This window comes from Nanorana parkeri, unplaced genomic scaffold, assembly GCF_000935625.1.
Source record: "Nanorana parkeri isolate BGI_ZX_2015 unplaced genomic scaffold, ASM93562v1 scaffold496, whole genome shotgun sequence".
Classification (NCBI taxonomy): domain Eukaryota; kingdom Metazoa; phylum Chordata; class Amphibia; order Anura; family Dicroglossidae; genus Nanorana; species Nanorana parkeri.
In genome coordinates, this window is record NW_017306764.1 from 938,967 (window position 1) to 959,794 (window position 20,828).

The 20,828-nt window shown below is 41.9% G+C and overlaps 1 protein-coding gene across 3 annotated transcripts in view; it reads right to left on the reverse strand.

The window, feature by feature from the left end:
* Window positions 1-20,828, reverse strand: part of CDK8 (cyclin dependent kinase 8) — a 91,151-nt gene that overhangs the window by 26,639 nt on the left and 43,684 nt on the right. For all 3 annotated transcript variants that reach the window (XM_018561046.1, XM_018561047.1, XM_018561045.1), the window contains exons 3-4: window positions 18,616-18,726; window positions 13,655-13,795 (exon numbers count right to left, since the gene is read on the reverse strand). In XM_018561046.1, the coding sequence (XP_018416548.1) occupies window positions 13,655-13,795; window positions 18,616-18,726 (252 nt within the window). The remainder of the gene's footprint in view (window positions 1-13,654; window positions 13,796-18,615; window positions 18,727-20,828) is intronic.

Below are 20,828 nucleotides of genomic sequence, written 5' to 3' on the forward strand. Positions count from 1 at the left end.
ATATATTATATATATGTGCGTTGTGAAAATTGGATCTTCAGGAAATATCCAGGCAACCTCACAGTTCTTTTCCAGACAGTAGCGTTTAATTGGATGGAAGGAACAGATGAACAGAAACAGTCTGACAGAGTAATAATCAAAATAAAATATCTAGATTACAAAGGTTCCATAAAAGGACCCACTCCATCTACCCAGCATATATTTCCAATCTATATATGCAACATGCATCTCTTCATGACTCTGAACTTTTTCTAGCCACTTTAGGCTCTGAATTCATATACAGTTTAGTGCCATTCACTAACACTGAAAGGATTTCTGATTGGCTGGTCTAATTACCCCTTTGATGTTAGTTAACTAAACAGGTTTTGACAAAATTCCCTACAGCTGTTCCATTATGTACAAATCAACACCCTGAAAACAGGATGGTCAACTGGTATTAAACCTAGTTAGCATAGGTGTGTTAAATAACATCAGCCAAAAGAACTTCCTTCAATACATGAGCATACACCCTAAATATACCTACTTCAATCATTTACAACACCTCTGTGCCCATCTTCACATGCATACACAGATTACTTTCAATCCTACTGCATTGACTTCCAAATACCTGCTCACACACTGTGCAGAGACTAAAGGACTCTTGGAAGATGTAGTTTGGGGGGGGTTCTTCATCAATAGGAACTGACCTAGTGTTCCCAGCTGATCCCTCCTCCCAGCAGCTGCCCCTGCTAGTATTGTGCAAGTCAGATGATAGAGATAGAGGATAGTAAGCGATGCGCAAACTGTTGGCGCTATATAAATCCTGTATAATAATAATAAAAGCCGTCTCTCATTTTTTTGCTTTCCTTGTTTCTGTAGTGAATGTTGGGAGGAGGAGAGGGAGGTTTACAGGATGAATTTGGATTGTGCCTTGAGAGCTTCTTAAAATGACTAAACCACAGAGTGTAACTTTACAAAAGTGGCAGTAGAAGAAAACAAGACTAATTTTTCCGTAGTCAGTCCTTGGCTCCACACCTTGTACAATATGATAGCTTTGTCCTGACATAAGGCTACCTAGTCTGCAGTTATTTATCTTGTGAGGCTCAACTAGAACTAAAAAGTCACTCTTTATGCCCTGATGAAGAGACCCTGCGTGGTCTCGAAACGTTGGCTCTTGCGATTGTGTGACGTCTATGTCCGATAAATGGACATGTTGGATTATTCTACTGAGTGCTGCTGATTCCTCTTCCTATATTGTGTCTGCACGGTGCCATCTGTGTTCATCACTACAAGCACCATTGTCTACATAGGCCTTGATTGCTGCAAGGTGTGCAGAGGATTTCCCCTTCTGCTCAACTAGCTCTGACACATGCTTGGCTGGTGTCGGATCTCAGACCCTGTTAAACATCTCACTGGCAGTGCCCGAAAATATATTGCTATGTCGGCTGGAAATGAGGGAAGACCACAGATCTGACTGCCAATGATTCCGGCTTTTTCTCCTACTACCATTTCAGCAGTGATAACTGGCTGCTCACCATCAGCATGATTTGATATTTCAGCTGCTTTAAATGGTTTTAAAAAAAATGGATCAGTAATAACAGGACACAGTTTAAAAATGTAGGGATTTTCAGTAAAATATAGGAGTTCTGTACCCTCTGGTCTGAGGTTCTCCTTCAAATAAGCTATAATTATCAGCTTAGGAACTTGGCATGCATTTAGCTAGCAGATATCTACGGATATAGCAAATTCTCAAGGTTAGCCTCGGCAACATACCAAGCCAACACAATGCACTCTGTAACCTCTATACAACAGTCTCCAGAGCATGTGGTATATGCAGGGGTCTGGAAAGTGATCCAAAATGACAACAGAAGCAACTGTGCACAGAGTCTAAATAAAAATGAAACCCTACATCAGGGAAATCCATGTCACATGCACACCAAATAAAACCTGACCACACTTCTCTCCTAATGTGCGGCAGATGCTGACAATGGAGGTCTCACTACTCAACCATTCTCCGACCTTCTAGGAATTCATCAAGAAATGAGTGACTCACCAGAATGCAACAATACAGATCAGCTATGACCAAAGCATGCCAGTCTTTATTATGAAAGAATTACCTTAGCTATAAACATAAGCATGCAAGCCAAGATTTCTAAAACGAAGCAGCCAATGGGAGCAAATCCAACAATCCACTAAACCACAGAAGGTTTCTTATGGTCACTGACTGTGCTAGTGGGGAAAACCAGGTGACAAACAAAACGAGTTGGCTAGAAACCGTTTCCAGTAATCTTCCATAACAATGAGAAATGACTTGGTCCTAAAAAAGAAAATCCGTACAATACTGACAGAAATCAACCCAAAAAAGGCTTTGGGGGGGATAGACGGTACTTCCCGGGGAGATTTCTGAAGGAGCTACCGGTGAATCTCTCATGTCTCCTAATGATCCCTGGACAGCAAACATGGAGACATGATGAAAAAGATGGACTGTATTCAGCAAGCATTTACAACTACACGAACGACCTCGGTTTCGCCTGACATCAATCCGACGACGCTTAACAGAAACAAAAAAAGTTATGACAATGTGACAGCGGTACATATGGAAGCATTGGCTTCCTCCGCCCATGAAGTACCTACTTACCTGGTCAAATGTGCTTCAATTTCTAAAGGTGCCCATACTCCTGACAAGCGTACGATAATCACGGGTGATCCCGCGATCGCACGATAATCTTAAGGTTGATGGGCAGCGTGCGACCAGATTTACCGTACGGTCGCACAATTTTCGTATAACGAGCACACTAGAAAAGACGCTGAAAATTGTATGGTAGCGCGATTGCAAGATGAAAGTTGCACGGCCCCAGGTGAGCAAGCGCACCCTCAGCGGTGAAGACTTGCGATGATCGCAAGTAGGATCTGCCTGTCCAAGATGGGCAGGTCGTACCAACTTTCAATCACCTTACAACAAAAGTCGTGCACTAGTTGTAAGGTGTATAGCCACCTTAACAAAGCCTGTTTTTACATTGACACACAGTGTATGTGTAAGAGTGTGTGTGTAAGAGTGTGTGTAAAATTCGCTTAGCCCAGTGTGAGCATCTCTACAGGGCATGCTCTGCAAGCGTATCCTGATTTCTGAGTTGTGTGTGACTACAGTATTATGTTCCTATACAAAAAGACAAAAACCCAGTACTGCACATTTTGGAGCCTGTCAACCAACAGTTTTAAGAGACCATACTCATTTGACTATTCCGCTTAATAGAATTCTCCAGGAACCAGCAATGTTTGGGGAAAAGAACTTCGGCATCTTTTAACTTGTGAGGGTACAAACGTTTTTATACCTTGAGTGCAACACGCATGTGTATTTATATAAGCGGTGGAAATACCAAGCTCTACAGTTGCTCCTGCCATAGCAACAGGTTGCATTGGTATCATCATGCCACTTACCATAGAATTAGCACCCCTTGAAAACGCCTTTCCAAAACATGTTCGTATGCTTCAGGTGCTGCCAAAATAGACATCGCATGCAGTGTGCAACGTCTGACCTAAATGAATCACACAAGAATCTAGTTGTTCTCCCCTGGAGACAAGTTAATGAGTGGAAGAGCTGGTGTCAAAGGAAAATTGTACACCAAAAACACTGTCAAGATCAGGGCCCTCAGTTCTATCTCCCACTCCGATATTTGATACTGTACTATTGGCGACCTCCACTAAGTTGATTATCTCCTTGCTATATGCTTACCTTCTGCTTAAATCCAATGTCCTCCTCCCTCTGAAGTGCAGGGTGGGATGGGAGGGATACGTGGGACCCATAGAGGATGATGTTCTTCAGGGGGTTACCCAGGTCTCCCACCCATAGACTGACGCAACTGTTTATACTTCTCAGAATGTATAGCACCCCTGAATTCTTGTTCCGTATTGGGCGTAGAGCTGACTCCAACTGCCCCAAGTGTGGTTTTCATCGTGGTTCCCTGATCCACCTGCTCTGGAGATGCCCTAAGCTGGTTCGGTATTAGGATCAGGTTGTAGATACCCTTAACCTTGTATTTACATCCTCAGTGATTAACTCCCCATTGACGTGTATCCTGGGCATTGTGGAATCTGACGATCTAACGCATCGCACTATTATAGCATTTAAACGGGCCTTATTTACTGCAACCAGGTTGATGGTCCCCAAGTGGATCTCCCCTTCCCCCCCCTACCTTGAACTCATGGGTAGTAGAACCTGACAGGATGGTAGCGTACGAGAGGGTTACTTTTAAACAGTGGGGTACCTTGCCTCAGTTCCACTCTATTTGGGACAGCTGGCTGACGTACCGGGGCCATGACCTCTCTGATTAGCCAGCTTGCAGGCATTCTCACTGTTAATACCCAAGGCTAGACTTGGTTTCTACTAAATGTAGTCATGTGTTCACAGCGAAAGGTGTTGGCTCCCTGCACAGTGGTTTATATGTTTTATTTTTCTTGGTGGGCTCGTTTTAGTCTATGTTCAACATACGCTCACACCAGTGGATAGCAAATTCTTGTCGAATTTCGATATCTGCATGACATTATGCTCCCCCTCCCTCCCCCTCTTGTATTATTTGTCTGTGGTTTGCTACTTGTTTTTTTCCTCTTTTTTGTGTTTGCCTATTGTACGTGAAAAGTGTGCACAGCTTCCAAGATTCAAAGACAGCAAACGCCAGAGAAGTGAACACTCAAAAATGAGGAAGGGATGCTAAAGACAGAGTGGGTAATCCAAATATTAGGCCAAAACAGGGGGTCATACCATGTATTCTCGGTGTGCAGGAAACACAAGACTGAGGACCAGTTGGTGCCTTTTAAAGAAAATCTTGCATGAGAATATAAAAGGGTGCCGCTGCTGAGTATGATTAGGTGATTATTTAAAATAGAGGGGTTAAAGGGGGGGAGGAGTCTGTCAGGTTGTCAATGATAGTTGTGTCCGTCAGGGTTAGCGTCCATTAAAGCCACTTTCTATGCATCTTGGATGCTTTAGGAATGCTCAAGTGACCTTGCAATAAAGAGGGGAAAAAAAGTACAACAGAAAGAAAAAAAAATGCAAGATTAAAAGAAAAATAAGACAGAGATTTAATGACCTTAAAATATACTCACAGAAAGGACATGATTAACTAGCACTGAAAAAAGATAGTCCTAATAATGTTAATGAAAAACAGCAGCAAATAGAATGTGCACCATTAAAATGATAACAGGGGACAGCTGAAAGCCCTCAAACACTGACAGAGCTGCAGCTAATTGGAAGTCCAGGATTTTTTACTCTAAATATAGAAGGCATCAGGTTTGCCATGACCTCAGATACTATGCACCTAGCCTTTGTCTAACAAAATACTCATTAGTTCTCACCATCTAAGATAAAATAAGTGCCCCAAAAATTCTTTCAGAGTCACATCCTTACCCCCACGCATGCACATAAGTTAGGTTTCCGTTTGCAGCATTTACAGTATAAGCTTTATCTAACTACCCTTTATGTAAAGGCCCAGGTGCACCAACCATGTGTCAGGGCCCAGACCAGGGATCTACAGTACATTTTTAGGGTTCCCAGGTTGCTAGTGGTTACGTTAATGTAACACCATTATGAAACACCATTACAAACCATGGCACACCGACAGCTAAGGACCCAAAAAATATAGGACACTGATACTTGGGGCCTCAGATTCCGGAGCACCTCTGGTTTAGGCTCTATGGAGTATACATATAAAGGCCAACTACTTGGCCTCTGGTAACTTTTAACCAGAAAGTCTGTAGCCCCAATGTGTTTATAGAAACCTCTGTTCTACTAAAGGGCAAATAAAAAAATAATGGGCAAGCTGATCAGTATCTACACGGAAATGAAAAAAAGATCAGACGAGTTTGCAGCTGGGTGGTCTTCATTTGATAAACAAAAGTGTGCTTGCAGAGATCTTGATCAAGGCAACAGGAGCGGACCACTGTGCTTCATGTTACCGCTGTGCTGCAAGATACATAAAGAGATCAGCTTGTGTGTTACAGTGGGGAGTGAATGACTGTATTTCTAACTGGGACACATAGAAAACCATTTCAAGCTAGATCTCCGTTGTCATGAAACTGCAGCGAGTGAACGGCGACGCTTTACACAAATGGGTGATGAATTCTTGCTGCAAACACACTGCCATAAACAGGGTTATTTATCAAAGTGGGTTTCGGAAGAACTGCCCGTGTGGTCTTTACAGCAACAAATAAGAGATTGATTCAAACCTATATAAGAAAAAGATATTTTGAAAAATACTCGAAAAGGGCTCTCCAGACAATAAACTCCAGCCCCCATGAATTTCCAGTGGAGAACAGTAATGCAATTATAGGACCTGCAATAGTTTGCACCATTACTTTTTACCTATCAAAGTGAATTATGAAATCTACAGTGAACTGAAAAGTTCAGTAGGGGGGTCCTGTTTTTAGCATTAAACAAGGCCAAAAGAAAAACATACCAATGCTACCTCCACACTGCAAGGGTTAAATGCTTATTTCATCTAAAAACACAGCAGTGTAATGTAGAAGTCAATATGTAACGCAGTGCAGCTGTGTAATGTAGAAGTCAATATGTAACGCAGTGCAATGTAGAAGTCAATATGTAATGCAGTGCAGCAGTGTAATGCAGAGGTCAGAATGTAACGCATTGCAGAGGTCAGCAGTGTAATGTAGCGGTCACTGTGTAACCCAGTGCAGAGGTCAGCGTGTAACAGTGCAGAGGTCAGCAGTCAGTATGTAACGCAGTGCAGAGGTCAGCATGTAACAGTGCAGAAGTCAGCATGTAACGCACTGCAGAGGTCAGCATGTAACGCACTGCAGAGGTCAGCATGTAACGCACTGCAGAGGTCAGCATGTAACGCACTGCAGAGGTCAGCATGTAACGCACTGCAGAGGTCAGCATGTAACGCACTGCAGAGGTCAGCATGTAACGCACTGCAGAGGTCACATAGAAAGAACAGGGACTTAGTGACTCTTTTCCTCTCCTGTTTCAGGTGCTGTGCCATCTTCTTTCCTCTCCTGGTGGGGGGAGCAGCAAGGTTTCCTGCACAGTTTCAGGTGATTCCAGCCACTTCCTGCTGTCCTCCCTTTAGGACCCAGGCAGACAGTAGGAGTGCAGTCTCCCTCCAGCCAATAGCAGAAGTGGGCGGAGGGAGCTGCCGAGGAGCTCGAGCACTACACAGGCTAATGACAGGCAGCCGAAGAGCTTCTTCTCCTCCTCCCCGGCTGCTGCAGGAGCAGAGGGGAGAGGTGATAAAAGTGATTGGCGCTGTGCCGGCATGGGCCGGTTTTACAGTCACCAGAGAGGCCTGGGGGTCAATTGCCACCCTGCCCAGTCCGCCCCTGTTTAAGAGTAAGCCAAATATAACATATGTAGCCCTGCCAAAGCTTACAATGAACTCTCCAAATGTTCACAGCAGAACATTTGGAGATATTCTGCCACACTTGCATCCAAAAGTCAATATTGCGCAGTAGATTCTGATTTCAAGGACACGTATTCCCAAGTCCTCTAAATTCTTCTGCATGCACTTGAACCCTTAATCCTGTCCAAATGTTTGAAGAGTCGCTCTGGATTAACAAGAACGCATTGTAATGTATTCTAGAAATGTACAGAAGTTGTTCTCCCAGATTATTTTTATCTCTCCGATTTTCCTGCCTGTTATTGGTTTATTATTCTTTAAATTTAATACTAGCTAAAAAGTCAAAACTCAAAGCTGAAACCAAGAAGTGCATCAGAGAATTAGTTGATATAGTTGCATCTCTCCTCGTCTCCCGGCCAAAAATCCAAACTGCGCATGCGCCCGCCCCAAGATGCTTTGAGGCCGCCCGAGCAAGTTTCTGATTTTCTGACGGGAGCGCGCGGCGAAGACACAGGTAAGTTTAAACTGCTTTTAAAGCGGGTTTTTAAGAAAAAACGTTTTGCATATATCTACTGCTTGCTAGCAGTAGATATATGCAAAAAAAAACATGAGGGTTTAGAAACCCTTTAAAGTAAACCTGTTGCCTTGCCCTGCGCAGTAAAAAATAAATAAAAACAAAAATTTGCTATTTTGTTTTGTAATATCTCTCAGGCATTTCTCACAGCCATCAGTTTTACTGTGATTGTTGATTTTGAATGTAGAACACAGCAGAAAATACACTCCTACTGTCCTCCTAATGAACCAGTGGGTGGATTGTGTGTGCTGAACAAACAAAACTAATGGCAAACGCACTCATCAATTCGTTTCCAGCTTTACAGCAAGGTGCATACAGAAGGGCTTCAAACAGTAAAAAGTTTCCAGGCACACTCACCAACCAGCATGCAAAAAAACCTTTCTAACCACTAAGGTTAAAAGCAGGAGGTTTAACTCTTGGCAGAGATAGAGCGTTACGGCAGACTTTCGAACTTCCTAATCAACTCACATAAATCTATGGCCATGCACCTTTCTCTCACAGGCCCCCGCCTGCGTAGGGTACTAAACAATTTCCCATTTAAGTGGTCCCCCACTTCCCTGAAGTACCTGGGCATCCAACTTCCTAAAAACCCAACCCTTAGCTACTCCCTTAACTTTCCTCCCTTATTGGCTGCCATCGGCGTGGACCTTAAGCAATGGACCTCGGGTACTTTCTCGTGGATGGGCAGGTGTAATATCTTAAAGCAAACCATTCTCCCTCGGCTCTTATATCCTCTCCAGGCTCTCCCGATAAAGATACCACCTTCGTTCTTCCGAACGATCAGATCTCTCTTCACCAAATTTGTTTGGGCGGGTAAGCCTCCCCGACTCAAATACAACATACTTCGATTACCCAAGCACTCCGGGGGGATGGGTCTTCCGGACGTACACCTTTATTTCATCGCCTCCCACTTGACCCGGGTGCTGGATTGGTGTCGCCATCCCACCTCGAAGCTATGGACCGGTCTGGAACAGTCGTTCTCCAAGAAGCCGTTGTCGGGACTGGCGTGGTGCTCCTCTCCCATTCCTCCAGCTATCCGCTCTCACCCCACCGTAACGCCTACATTGGCAGTAGCTCGCTCTGCCTTCGCACAATACTCAATCTCGCCCTCTCCCTCCCCGATGATCCCAGTCCTGGGAAACCCAGCCTTTCCTCCGGGCATGGACGACCATGGATTCCGTAGCCTGAGCGCCCGTAGGAAATCGAGAGCGCTCCAATTCTTGAGTGGGGCCTCTTGGCCTACTGCGTTCACTCCCCGCCTCCTGGATCACCCCATTACAGACAGCCACAGTTCTACTGAACACCGCGATAGGAAGGGGAGATCCTTGAAACCAGCACATAAACCCAGGCCCATCCTTGGCCCGCACTGGCTGCGGTGGCCACCGGAGAGGCCACGCATCAATGCCCCCCCCCGAAGATATCTAGATATGGACCTTGTTAATTGACCCCCCCCTTTGTCTTAAGTTTTGGTTATGTGGTTTTGTTTGGTTATGTTCCTCTGTCTGCAACTTAAGTCGATTACATGCAACTAATACCATGTATGTTGATCATATCTTGACCCTTATGGAGAACTGTATGTGTACAAGAAAATTGTGAAAAATCCTTGTTAAATAAAGAATTTATAAAAAAAAAAAAAAGCAGGAGGTTTAGATACACGTCTTCTGCAGAAAATGTGAAAGCCGCACAGCCACATCAAGGCACATGCAAGTGCAGTGACGCATGGGAGGTCTCAGCTGCCCTTGTGATGTGCGGGGTCCCTTGTGCGTACCTGTACCTTTAAGGGAGGTTGGGCTTCCTCCTGACAAACTTGCACCCAATTTAATATTTTGCCCCATGTGCTCCAAGATGGAGACTCTCATAGTTTAGAGTTAGGACCGCACTATATGGAGGTGCCTTGACGTGGCTGTGCGGCTTTCACATTTTCTGCAGACAGTTTGTGTGTGCTGTGACAGCAACTTAAGGGAAAGTAAGTAAAATAGCTGACTTTACTGCAGCTAAAGTGCAACTGATTGCACTAGTAGCTTACAACATGGTTTTTACCTACCCATTGCCTGAACTGCCCTTTAAGAGTAGTACTTGCAGACTTACATTGGTGCTGCTTGGCTCAATGTACGTATGCATATTTGCTATCTGGAGGGCCACTGGGGATGCTGGAAAAAAAAAAGTAGTCTGTGCTGCACACAGTGATAGCAGTTCTTCTCTGCACCCTGAGCACAGGTAGCTGCTCTCCAGGCACATTCAGAGAACATCCTGGGGGGGATTTATCAAAACTGGAGCGGACAAAATCTGGAGCAGTTGCCTATAGCAACCAATCAGCTTCTCTGTTCAGATACGATATGAAAATTAAACAATAGCCAATTGTTTGACATGCACAGCTGCTCCAGATTTTCTCTGCTCCGGTTTTGATAAATCCCCCTTCGTATTTTTTTTCTCTTTCTTTCAATGAATACAAGGCATTTTCTGACTCAATATGGTGGCGAGGAGGGATGGATGACATAGTTTTCACCTCATCCAATCAGAGAATGCCTTCTATTCCTTAAAAACAGGTGTTCTTTCCCCCAAACTGCTACCAAGAGTTTCCGATTCTTGAGTTGGCTAGGAGGATATGGCAGATGGATAAAAAAATTGTTAGAATATACTAGGGTTGCACAGATACCAAGTACAGTACTCGGTACAAGTACGAGTACATGTACCGATACTTTTGAGCTCCAAGCCTACACTAGATAAAAATTAGGAGGCAGCTGTCATTTGTAAGGAGCACACGGAGCTCCTGGGATTTGTACAATCTCTGTTTTAATGTAGGATTGTGTTTTTATTAATATAAATAAAGGGATGCACAGATACCAGTTTTGCGAGTACGAGTACTGGTACTTGCCGAGTACGAGTACTGATACATTTTTGTTTATTGTCATGTGACAGTTTTTCTAAAGCAACACAGACTAATGATTTCAGGACATTGGTGGAGTGCCAGAGCCCAGTCCCACCTGCAACCACTGCAACCCTGGTAGTTCTCATGAAAATACCAAGTATCTGCACTGGTACTCGAAAAGTATCTGTGCATCCCTAGAATATACAGATGATATCCCCGGTGAGCTTGTTCTTTGGAATAACGCAATGTTCTTTGAACTCCATAAATGGAAAGATGTTGCTTTTTGGCAACGAAAGGGTTTTATCTGATGTGATGCTGGATGGGCATTTTTGCTCCTTTGACCGATTACAAAGGCGACATGGGTTGCCAAGGATATATTTTTATAGATTTCTTGAACTCAGACATGCCTTTACCGTACAATTTGACTCTACTGCATCTCATATTTCTAATTACCCACTTATTGGTATATTTAAATCACAGGGTCGGAAAGGTTTAAGATCTAGGTTATATTCTTATGCATTACATGGTAGAATTGGGAGAACCCCAGTACTGGCGAGATCTAAATGGTCTCAATGTATTGTTAAGGTCGGATCAAGATTGGAAAGATATACAGTATGCTCCTCTCATTTAAGAGCCTCACCGGCAATTAATAACATGATACAACTTTGCATTATACATTGAGCATATTTATCAGCAATGAGATTATATAAGATGGGTTTGTCTTTTGACTATTATGTTTGCGTTGTCATCAGAATAATGCAGATTTTCTACATATATTGTGGAAGTGTCCTGTGATTGTTAAGATTGTAGTAGATAATTTATCAAGTACTCATTGACAATAATTAAGACCAGTTCCATACGCGATTTTAGTGCGTCTCTGGAGTGTTGGATGAAGAAGAGTGGATGCAATATCAGAGGTTATTTCTATCCGAAGCTTTATTCATGGCCCGCAAACTTATAGTTCTTAAGTGGATGTAATCAGAAGTACCAGAAATCATCCACTGGAAACAGATGGTAAATTGGATTATTTCATATATGAGAACTTGTTCTTTCAGCATAGGGGCTGTGCGGAGAAATATAGTAATATTTGGGAAGCCTGGATGAAGTCTGATGAGTATATAGGGGTTTAGTGGTTTGGACGGTTGTGGTTTGTGGTGATACATTGACCGTATGCATCAATTGTGTTGTATGTACTTTATATATTTTGACATTATAAGAGGTATTTTTTGGACAGAAAGGCCATAGATAATAGTATGAACTGGGAACAGTTTTTATAGACTATCCTTCTGAAATGTTTAATATGAATTTATGTGGTTGTTGGATTATATGGATATGTCTAAAGTTTAATATTATTATACAGGATTTATATATCGCCAATAGAGGTGCCCAGCAAGCAACTCCCTGTGCTCAGTACGTAGAGGGAAGCCGCAGCCAGATGATAGCATCTATTATAGTACTACAACATACATTTTCAGAATCCTCATCGTCCCTCTAGATATCAGATATGCATACTTGCATTGAGCCAAACTAGATCAATGCAAGTTGGCAAAAAATATACTTCCAGGAGTTCCGCTTAAAGAAGCCTAAATCTGGTCATTCACCTGTAGAACTTTGTTTGAAAAAAAAATAGTTTTAAGAATGTTTTCAATTTTCTTATATTTGATGGGGTTTAAATTGATGTTCAAATCAAATTCCATAACTGAATGTTAAAATCAAATTACATTTTTGATGACATTCCACAAGTCTCAGATGGCATCATCGAATCTTCTGACAAGATTTTCTGTAGCAACATTCATACAAAAGTCTACCAGCTTCAGGCCCCGTTCACATTGAGCGATTTATCGCACGGTAATTCCCGCGATATCGCGGCTATTTACCGCGCGATATCGCGCTCCAATGCTTGGCAATGGGGCAAAGGGTCCTGCTGTCGCGGGTCGCTACAGCAGGACCCTTTTTGGAGCGGATTTTGCCGCGATTCAAGCTTGCTCAATGCAAGCATTTGCGCAAAATCACGCAAAATGCAAATCGCGCGACAAACGTGCGATTTGCGAACCGCTCAATGTAAACGGGGCCTAAAGCGTTATTAAACCCTCAGCGTGTTTTTGCATATATCTACCGCTAGCAAGCAGTAGATCTATGCAAAAACTAAAACAACAAAACAACAGGTTTAAACTTATGTGTCTTCGCCTCGCGCTCCCGTCCGAACATCTCAAGAGTCTCGGGCGGCTGCAAAGGGTAATGGGGCGGGCGCATGCGCAGTTCAGGTGTTTGGCCAGGAGACAGAGAGACAAACCAAGCATATGGAGCAGCGTGCACCCGCACAGACTCCATGGGACGTCAGAGAAGAAGAGTACAGAGGAGTCGGCGCTGGATCGACAGCTCAAAACTACACTAAATAGGAAGATGATTGGATTAGGAGGCATCATTTAAGGTAAGTCCTTACACTAACATTGGTGGAGGGGAAAAAAATATCCTTTAAATGTCACTTTAAAGAAGGTATTCAAACATGTTATGAATGTCAAACAATTATTCAGCGATTGCGTCTATCTGGAGCTTTACCTTAAAAATAAAAAAAAGTTACAATAGAGACCCATTTTCTCTCTGCTAGACCATTCTGTCAATGTAGATGTATTTTTAAATCATGCATTCATAACTAATTTCTTTGTACGTTGTTATACCACAATAAAGTATGAGGGTCACTGCATAGTTTGTTAATCTCTCTGACGCAAGAGAACATGATTCTGAAGGAAAGAGCCTTGAAAGCATTCTAAGAAAAGACAAATGATCACTCTTCCTGTAAAACCTTCAACATATGTCTCCACACCTTAAAAAAAGAAAATAAGTGCAATTTTAGTAACATCCAGCCTCTGATCAACTTACCAAATCTCTATGCAACACCCAGTTGGCATGCAGGTAGTGAATGCCATCTAGAATCTGATACAGTAGTGACTTCACCATTCCCCGAGGTAACTGCACTGGTTTCTTGTTGGCTTTAGAAGCTCTGTGAAATTTGATTATGTGCTGAAAGAAGCAAAAACACATTTGGCAGTGAGGAGAGACATGGGAAAAGGTCATTTCCATTCAATTGTGAAGCCTCCCTTTATTCATGGAAATTTCACAAAACCGAGACAATCTACACTGGTGTTTAGAGGAAAGAAAAGCAAACACACATAATGAGCACTCTGTATAACCCAAGATTTATTTTCCTAGCAGCAGAAATAGAAACACAGAATGCTGATCGGAGATAAAGAATTAATAGGTTCATATTGTCTGTCTAACGTAGCACGGGCCTGTACTCAGGACAATTCTGCAGTTTAAATTCTCTGGGCTCTGCTATGACTCAGAAAGCACAGCATATATACATGACTGCCCCTGTGTATTTTCTGTACCAATATTAAATCTACAAACATAAATATGCTTTTAAAAACAAACACAAGTACTCACAGTATAATCTACATAAAAGGGGGTTTAACATTTGTTTTGTGCTATAAAGGCTCGGAAAAATACAACTTTTTATTGTGCTATATACAAAATATTGTATTTCATATTTACTACAGTGGTATTGTTCTACTGGCATGATGTGAAACAGATATAGCAGAGCAGGAGAGATCAGATTCCACACTGCTAAGTAACTCACACTAACGCTCTTTTCCCTCTACTAGAAGTGCGGCATCTATAGTGAGCTAAAATTGTTGTGCCAAGCACAGTACAAAACATCTGAAGGTGCACTGTACTCAGAATAGCCAAATGAACATGCATTCCACAGGACTGATAGGACGTAATGAACCCTAGAAGTGGCAGGAATGGGGTGAAAGGCTGCAGCTACAACTACACCTCTGTATTTGCCATCTACACATATCCTTACTCAGTTTACGCTGGGCATTTTCAAGCAATGGCTTTTTGTTATTATTATTACAAAGCCCTGCATGATTTTCTTCAGTGTCATAGATACATTTCATTTAAAAGCCAAATTTACAAATAAAGATCACATTCCAGTTTATAAAACTTGCGAACTCAGTAAGACTAAGTAAACCGGTACTGAGAGCACTATGGAGAGGTAGCCATCGCTGGTGGAATGCTAGCTTGCCTTGCTTCCATGCTGCATACTTGTTCTGGGCAGTAAATTTAACCATAGTGAAGACAAATAGCCAGGCAGCTAGCATTTTCAGGTTAGGAATGGCAAAAAAAAAAGTTATTTTTAAAGTTTTCAAAATTGTAATTTTTTTAATAATTAAATATTTTTTACCTTTACTGTTAAAAACAGACCCCTGATATTTCCCTTTTACAATAGAAAAAGAGATCGAGGACACAGAGTCTTCAATCTTTTTCTGCAGCCCCAACACTGAATGACAGGAATCCTCTGTACTGCACGGAGTGTTCATTCACACATTTTGGATATCGCATGAGTTACTATGTACACAATCATGAATAAATAGGAAGTGATGTAGATCACTTCCTATTCATTCATACCTGGTACATAGTAACTCATATTCATTCATACCTGGTGCATAGTAACTCATATTCATTCATACCTGGTACATAGTAACTCATACTATGTCCAGTTACGCTGAATGTTTGTATACCACTCTCCATCCTGACTCGCTTTTACAGGAGGCTGAGTGAGCGGTGCGGGGAGGAGAGCACAGTCTTATTTGACAGCTGGCTCCTCCACCTCACCGCGGTCTTTAGTGACAGCTGACTCCGCCCACACACCGCTCTCCTGATCTGTGCAGAAGGCTGAGCGGGCGGTGTGCAACAAGCTCACAGTGCTCTCCTCCCCGTCTGGCTCCTGGCAGTTTCTTTCCTCCCTGCTGGTCACTGCGTTGTGTCAGAGGGGACACAGAGCAGCGCCCAGAGGGGAGGAGAGAAACTATGGATGCACCGCTATTTCAGCCGAAAGATGGCACTTTCAGCATTTTGACAGAAGTGCTTTTTTTCGGCCGATATGCATCAACGGCCGGAATTTTGATGCATCCCTAGTAATTATAATTACCAAGTGGCAACTAGGGACTTGATCCTACCACAGACCTCATAAGCCGCCCCCCCTTTATAATCTTCCCTAACAGGAAGACCGAAAGAGAAGAGTTGCTGAGAGGTACTTGAATTGGACACCTGATAATGCAGGCACACAAAAGAATGCATTTAACACCCTGGGCCAGCAATGTGAATGCATTTTCGTTGTAGTCCTGCTGATGAAAGGCTAGATGCTGGAACACTGCCGGCTTAGAAGTGCATTTTCAAAATGCCTTTGCTGGGAATCTCAGCCAGGGCCGGAAGCCTGGACACTGCATTTGATATGGTAACACAGGCCTTCAGTATACTTGGCTGAAAGGGGAGCTGGGTCCATTGAGTTCTGTCTATGCTCCTATTCCACTATCTTTATCTGGGATGTTTATCCAGAGCAAAGCAAAACAAATGGATGGAAACAGCCAATGAAAATTGAGCCAACAAAAATGTCCTTCCGACGATTAAATAGAAACCACATTAGGAAAGATGTCGGCATTAACTGGACTTTTAACAGCTAAAAGAATGAGACACTGTTTAACCAAATTATGATCCAGACACCTGTAATAACAGGCTCTTTGCATAAAATAGGTACAGCAGTAGAGGGCAGACCCAAGTACACACAAGTAGGGATGTTCAAATACCAAGTACCGTACTCGGTACAAGTACAGATACTTTTCCTGCTCCAGGACTAGACTAGGGAAAACTTCAAAAGTTAGGGGGCAGCTGTCATTTTTAAAAGGAGCACACGGAGCTCCTAGGATTTGTACATCCCCTGTTTTAATGTATGATTTTTTTGGTTTATAATATAATATATAATAATAATTATATATTAGGGATGCACCGATACCATTTTTCCAAGTACTGATACTTGCCCAAGTACTCACAGATACAAGTACGGATACATTTTTTGTTTATTGTCATGTGACAGTTTTTCTAAAATACAGACTAATGATTTCAGGACAGTGGAGCAGCGCCAGAGCTATGTCCCAGCTGCAACCGCCGCAACCCTAGTAGTTCTCGTAAAAATGCCAAGTATCGGCACTGGTATCTGGACATCCCTACACACAAGCACTTGGTAACGATTTACTGGAAAATAATGCAATTATACACCATTTAAAGTGGAACTATATTTTTTTTTAAATGCTGTCAGGCAGACTTTATTGTAGAAGAGAGTAGTCTCTTCTACAATAGAACGTTCTTCTTTTCCCTGCCAGCCAGTATAAATCAACATTCGCGCGCATGTGGGGCACTTGCATCATCGGGGCCAGTGAAACAAAATGGTCGAAGACACTAAACCCAGAGGAAAACTGGGGAAAAGAATAGGGCTTCCATCTTCACTTCCGTGGTTAATGCTGGAGGGCAGACAAGATCAGCTTTAAAAAAAAATAAAATAAAAAATTTACATTAAACTTCATCTGTCTATATATCTGTACTGGTAATCTTGTTTCCCCCCAAAGGTTATCTATGCTATTCCCTTTTTAGAATTCTTAATATGCAAAACAGTGTTTTAGGTTTTATATGAAGCTCCCCTCTAAAGCACAGCTCTTTATAGTGAAAAAAGCGGAAAGACTGCATATTAAACAGTTATCGTTGTATTGGCATCATCCTGTTTAAACTGATTGATATCAACAGAAGACAAGATCAGAGGGTGTGGCCACAATCAAATCACCTCCTTGCATTGCAGTTATATCATTTTTAATGTCTCCTCTATAGAGAGAAACTCAACACTAGGGAGTCAATTTTATGCTGTAGGACTGCTTAGGGCAAAATATGCAAACCATGAGCTTGCTTCCACTGTACTAACGGTGCAAGCTGCTGCTCCTTCTAAGACATACATATGCAAGCACGGACATTCTTCACCCTGCACAGCTTGCCAAGAGTCCAAACATTATGACATTTGTACTTTTCCAGATGACAAGTGACAAGAAATAACACAGTTATGCAGCGATATTAGGGAAGACTGCCATCAACTGCCAAATGTGGAATAGCAATAAGGTTGGTCATACACAGCTCTATGTTCGTCAGTGATGTGACGGGTTTAAATATATAGCAAAAAAACTCTACAAAATGCTGGAAAGAATGTGGTGACTTCGTGACCATTTCCATCCCTCAACAGGAAAAGGGAAACCAACATTAGCGTTATGCACCCAAGATGACTGCAACAAGTACCTTCAGCATGCGATTTGGGTGAGGACAGGCAAGATCGATAACAACCTATTATCTGTGTCTATAGCCATTCTACTTTTCAGCTCCAACTGTCTATTTGAAACTAAAAGACTTGTGCGTTAAGAAAGAACTCAAATTAATTTTGTTCTGGAAAAAAAAATTATAATACGGGTAGTCTGTGTGCCCAATTATTATACCTGCTATCACTATAGGGCATGCTATGTTCATAAAGCTGCTCAAAAGATTTCCTCCACATGCCACATACTACGCTGCATGTCTGGGTGACAGAGGATTGTGCAATGGCTTAAGGTGTCCATAGACCTCAGCAGGGAGGGTTTGCGATGATCGCAAGTACGATCTGCCTGTCCAAGATGGGCAGGTCATACGCAATTTTAATCACCTTACAACCATCACACAACGAAAGTTGTGTGATGGTTGTAAAGTGTATGGGTGCTTAAACATGGAGCTAGCACCAAACCTCCACCAGGATAAGTGGACGGCGTACAAGCACCATAAAAAGGGGAAATTTCAAGTATTACAACCCCACATCAATAAGCATATTTTATACACAGGTTGCCCCCTTACTTTTAAGCCAAAATAATAAAAAAAGCATTTTTTATTTTAACAGATTAAAGCAAAAAAAGGTGAAAAGGATAAAATTATCTTACCCATAGGTCATGCTCCGCAAAATCAAATAAAAGATAGACCTTCCTGTCCGCATGGGAGAGAAATACTTTTTGTAGAGAAATTACATTTGGATGTTTCAATTCCCGTAGAAGCTGCAAATAAAAAAAGGACATAAGAGCTAAAAGCTTAACTTTAAAAACAACAAAGTAATTTATTAAAGGGCTATTACAAAATATTATGAGAAACATTCTACCATATATTAAATTGGAAAGGATGCATATTTCTGACATGCACCAAGTGCCCCCTGACTCTCTGAGCTGTATAAAGCTGAACCCTGTACAGATGGGTGTAATATTCAAGTGTACCTAAACCCGAAAGCTAAGGTACTGCCTCAGAATTAGCAGCAGTGTCGTCAGCTTGTGGTGCACGAAGGCTAAGGAAGAAATTTCACAATAGATTTTCAAAAAGTTATTTGCTTCAGAAAATTGCATACAGCAAGACATGATGCCAAAGCATACTAAAAAACTATCATTTCGGTTTACAAACCCAATTCCCAAAAAGTTGGGACGCTGCGTAAAATCTACATTAAAAACAGAATGCAATAATTTGGAAACCCCAAACACATTCTTTAAAATTCACAACAGAAAAAACATATCAAAAATGTTTAAAGTGGGAAAATTCTACATTTTAAGAAAAAAAAAAAAGGCAATTTTTACATTTATTGCCGCAACACATCTCAAAAAAGTTGGAAAAAAAGTTATAAAATTGCAAGAGACTTTAAATATATCTACAGTACATAATATTGGGAATTTAGAGAAATCTCTGTTAGCAAGGGACAAGGCCCAAATGCAATAATGGATGCCTGTGACAGTCGGGCCCTCTGACAGCACTGCAGTAAAAGCAGGCAAGATTCTGTGATGGACATCATTGCATGGGCTCAGGAATACTTCCAAAAATCACTGTCTGTGGACACAGTTCGCCGTACCATCTCCATGATGCAAAGAAGAAGCCATATCTGAACATGACCCAGAAATGCTGCCATCTTCTCTGGGCCAAAGTTCATTTAAAATGGTCTGTTCCAAAGTGGAAAACTGTTCTCTGTTCTCTTGAGATGCATCAAAATGTGACATTCTTTCTGGCAATCATGGGGGCCGCGTCACCGGACTAAAGAGGAAAGGGACCTTCTGGCTTATCAGCACTCCCATTAAAAGCCTGCATCTCTGATGGTATGAGGGTGCATTAATGCGTATGGAATGGGCAGCTTGCACATCTGGAAAGGCACCATCAATGCGAAAAGATATATCCAAGTTTTAGAGCAGCATATGCTCCCATCCAGACATTCTTTTTCAGTGAAGGCCTTGCATACTGCAGCAGGACAATGCTAAACCACATACTGCATCTATGACAACAGCATGGAGCTTAGCTGGTCTGCCTGCAGTCCAGACCTTTCACCAATTGAAAATATTTGGCACACCTTGAAACGAAAAACACAACAGACGACCCAGAACTGTTGAGCAGTTAGAATCCTATATCAGGCAAGAATGGGACAACATTCCTCTCAAAACTCCAGCAACTGGTCTCCTTAGTTCCCAGACATTTACAGAGTGTTTATAGAAGAGGGGATGCTACACCGGAGGTAAATAAAGCCCTGTCCCAACTTTTGAGACTTGTCTTTGCCATAGATTTGAAAATTACCTTTTTTTCTTAAAATGGGCCATTTTCTCAGTTTAAACATTTGATATGTTTTCTGTTTTCAATTTTCTATTGTGAATAAAAAATGGGTTTGAGATTTGCAAATCATTGCATTCTGTTTATATGTAGATTTTACACAACGTCCCAACTTTCTTGGACTTTTGGTTGTACATATACTTTAACCCCTTCATGACTGAGGCCTTTTTTTCATTTTTTTGTACCCATGTTATATTCCACATTTTAGGCCTGAAAATTACTTAAAACCCCCCAACATTATATATTTTCTGAATGCCAAGACCCTATAGAATAAAATGGTGGTAGTTGAAAATTTTTATGTTGCGCAATATTAGCGCAACTCCTTATTAAACCCCAATATTTAGTGAAAAATTTAATTAAATGCCCCAAAACACAACAAAATACCAATTTTTTTAATGAAATATAAACGATGAGGTTACAACGAGTAAAACGATACCCAACATGCCCACGTTAAAAATTGCGTGCATCCGTAAAACGTCGAAAAACCCCAGTACCCCAAAAAGTCCATAGAAGACGCTTTAAAAGC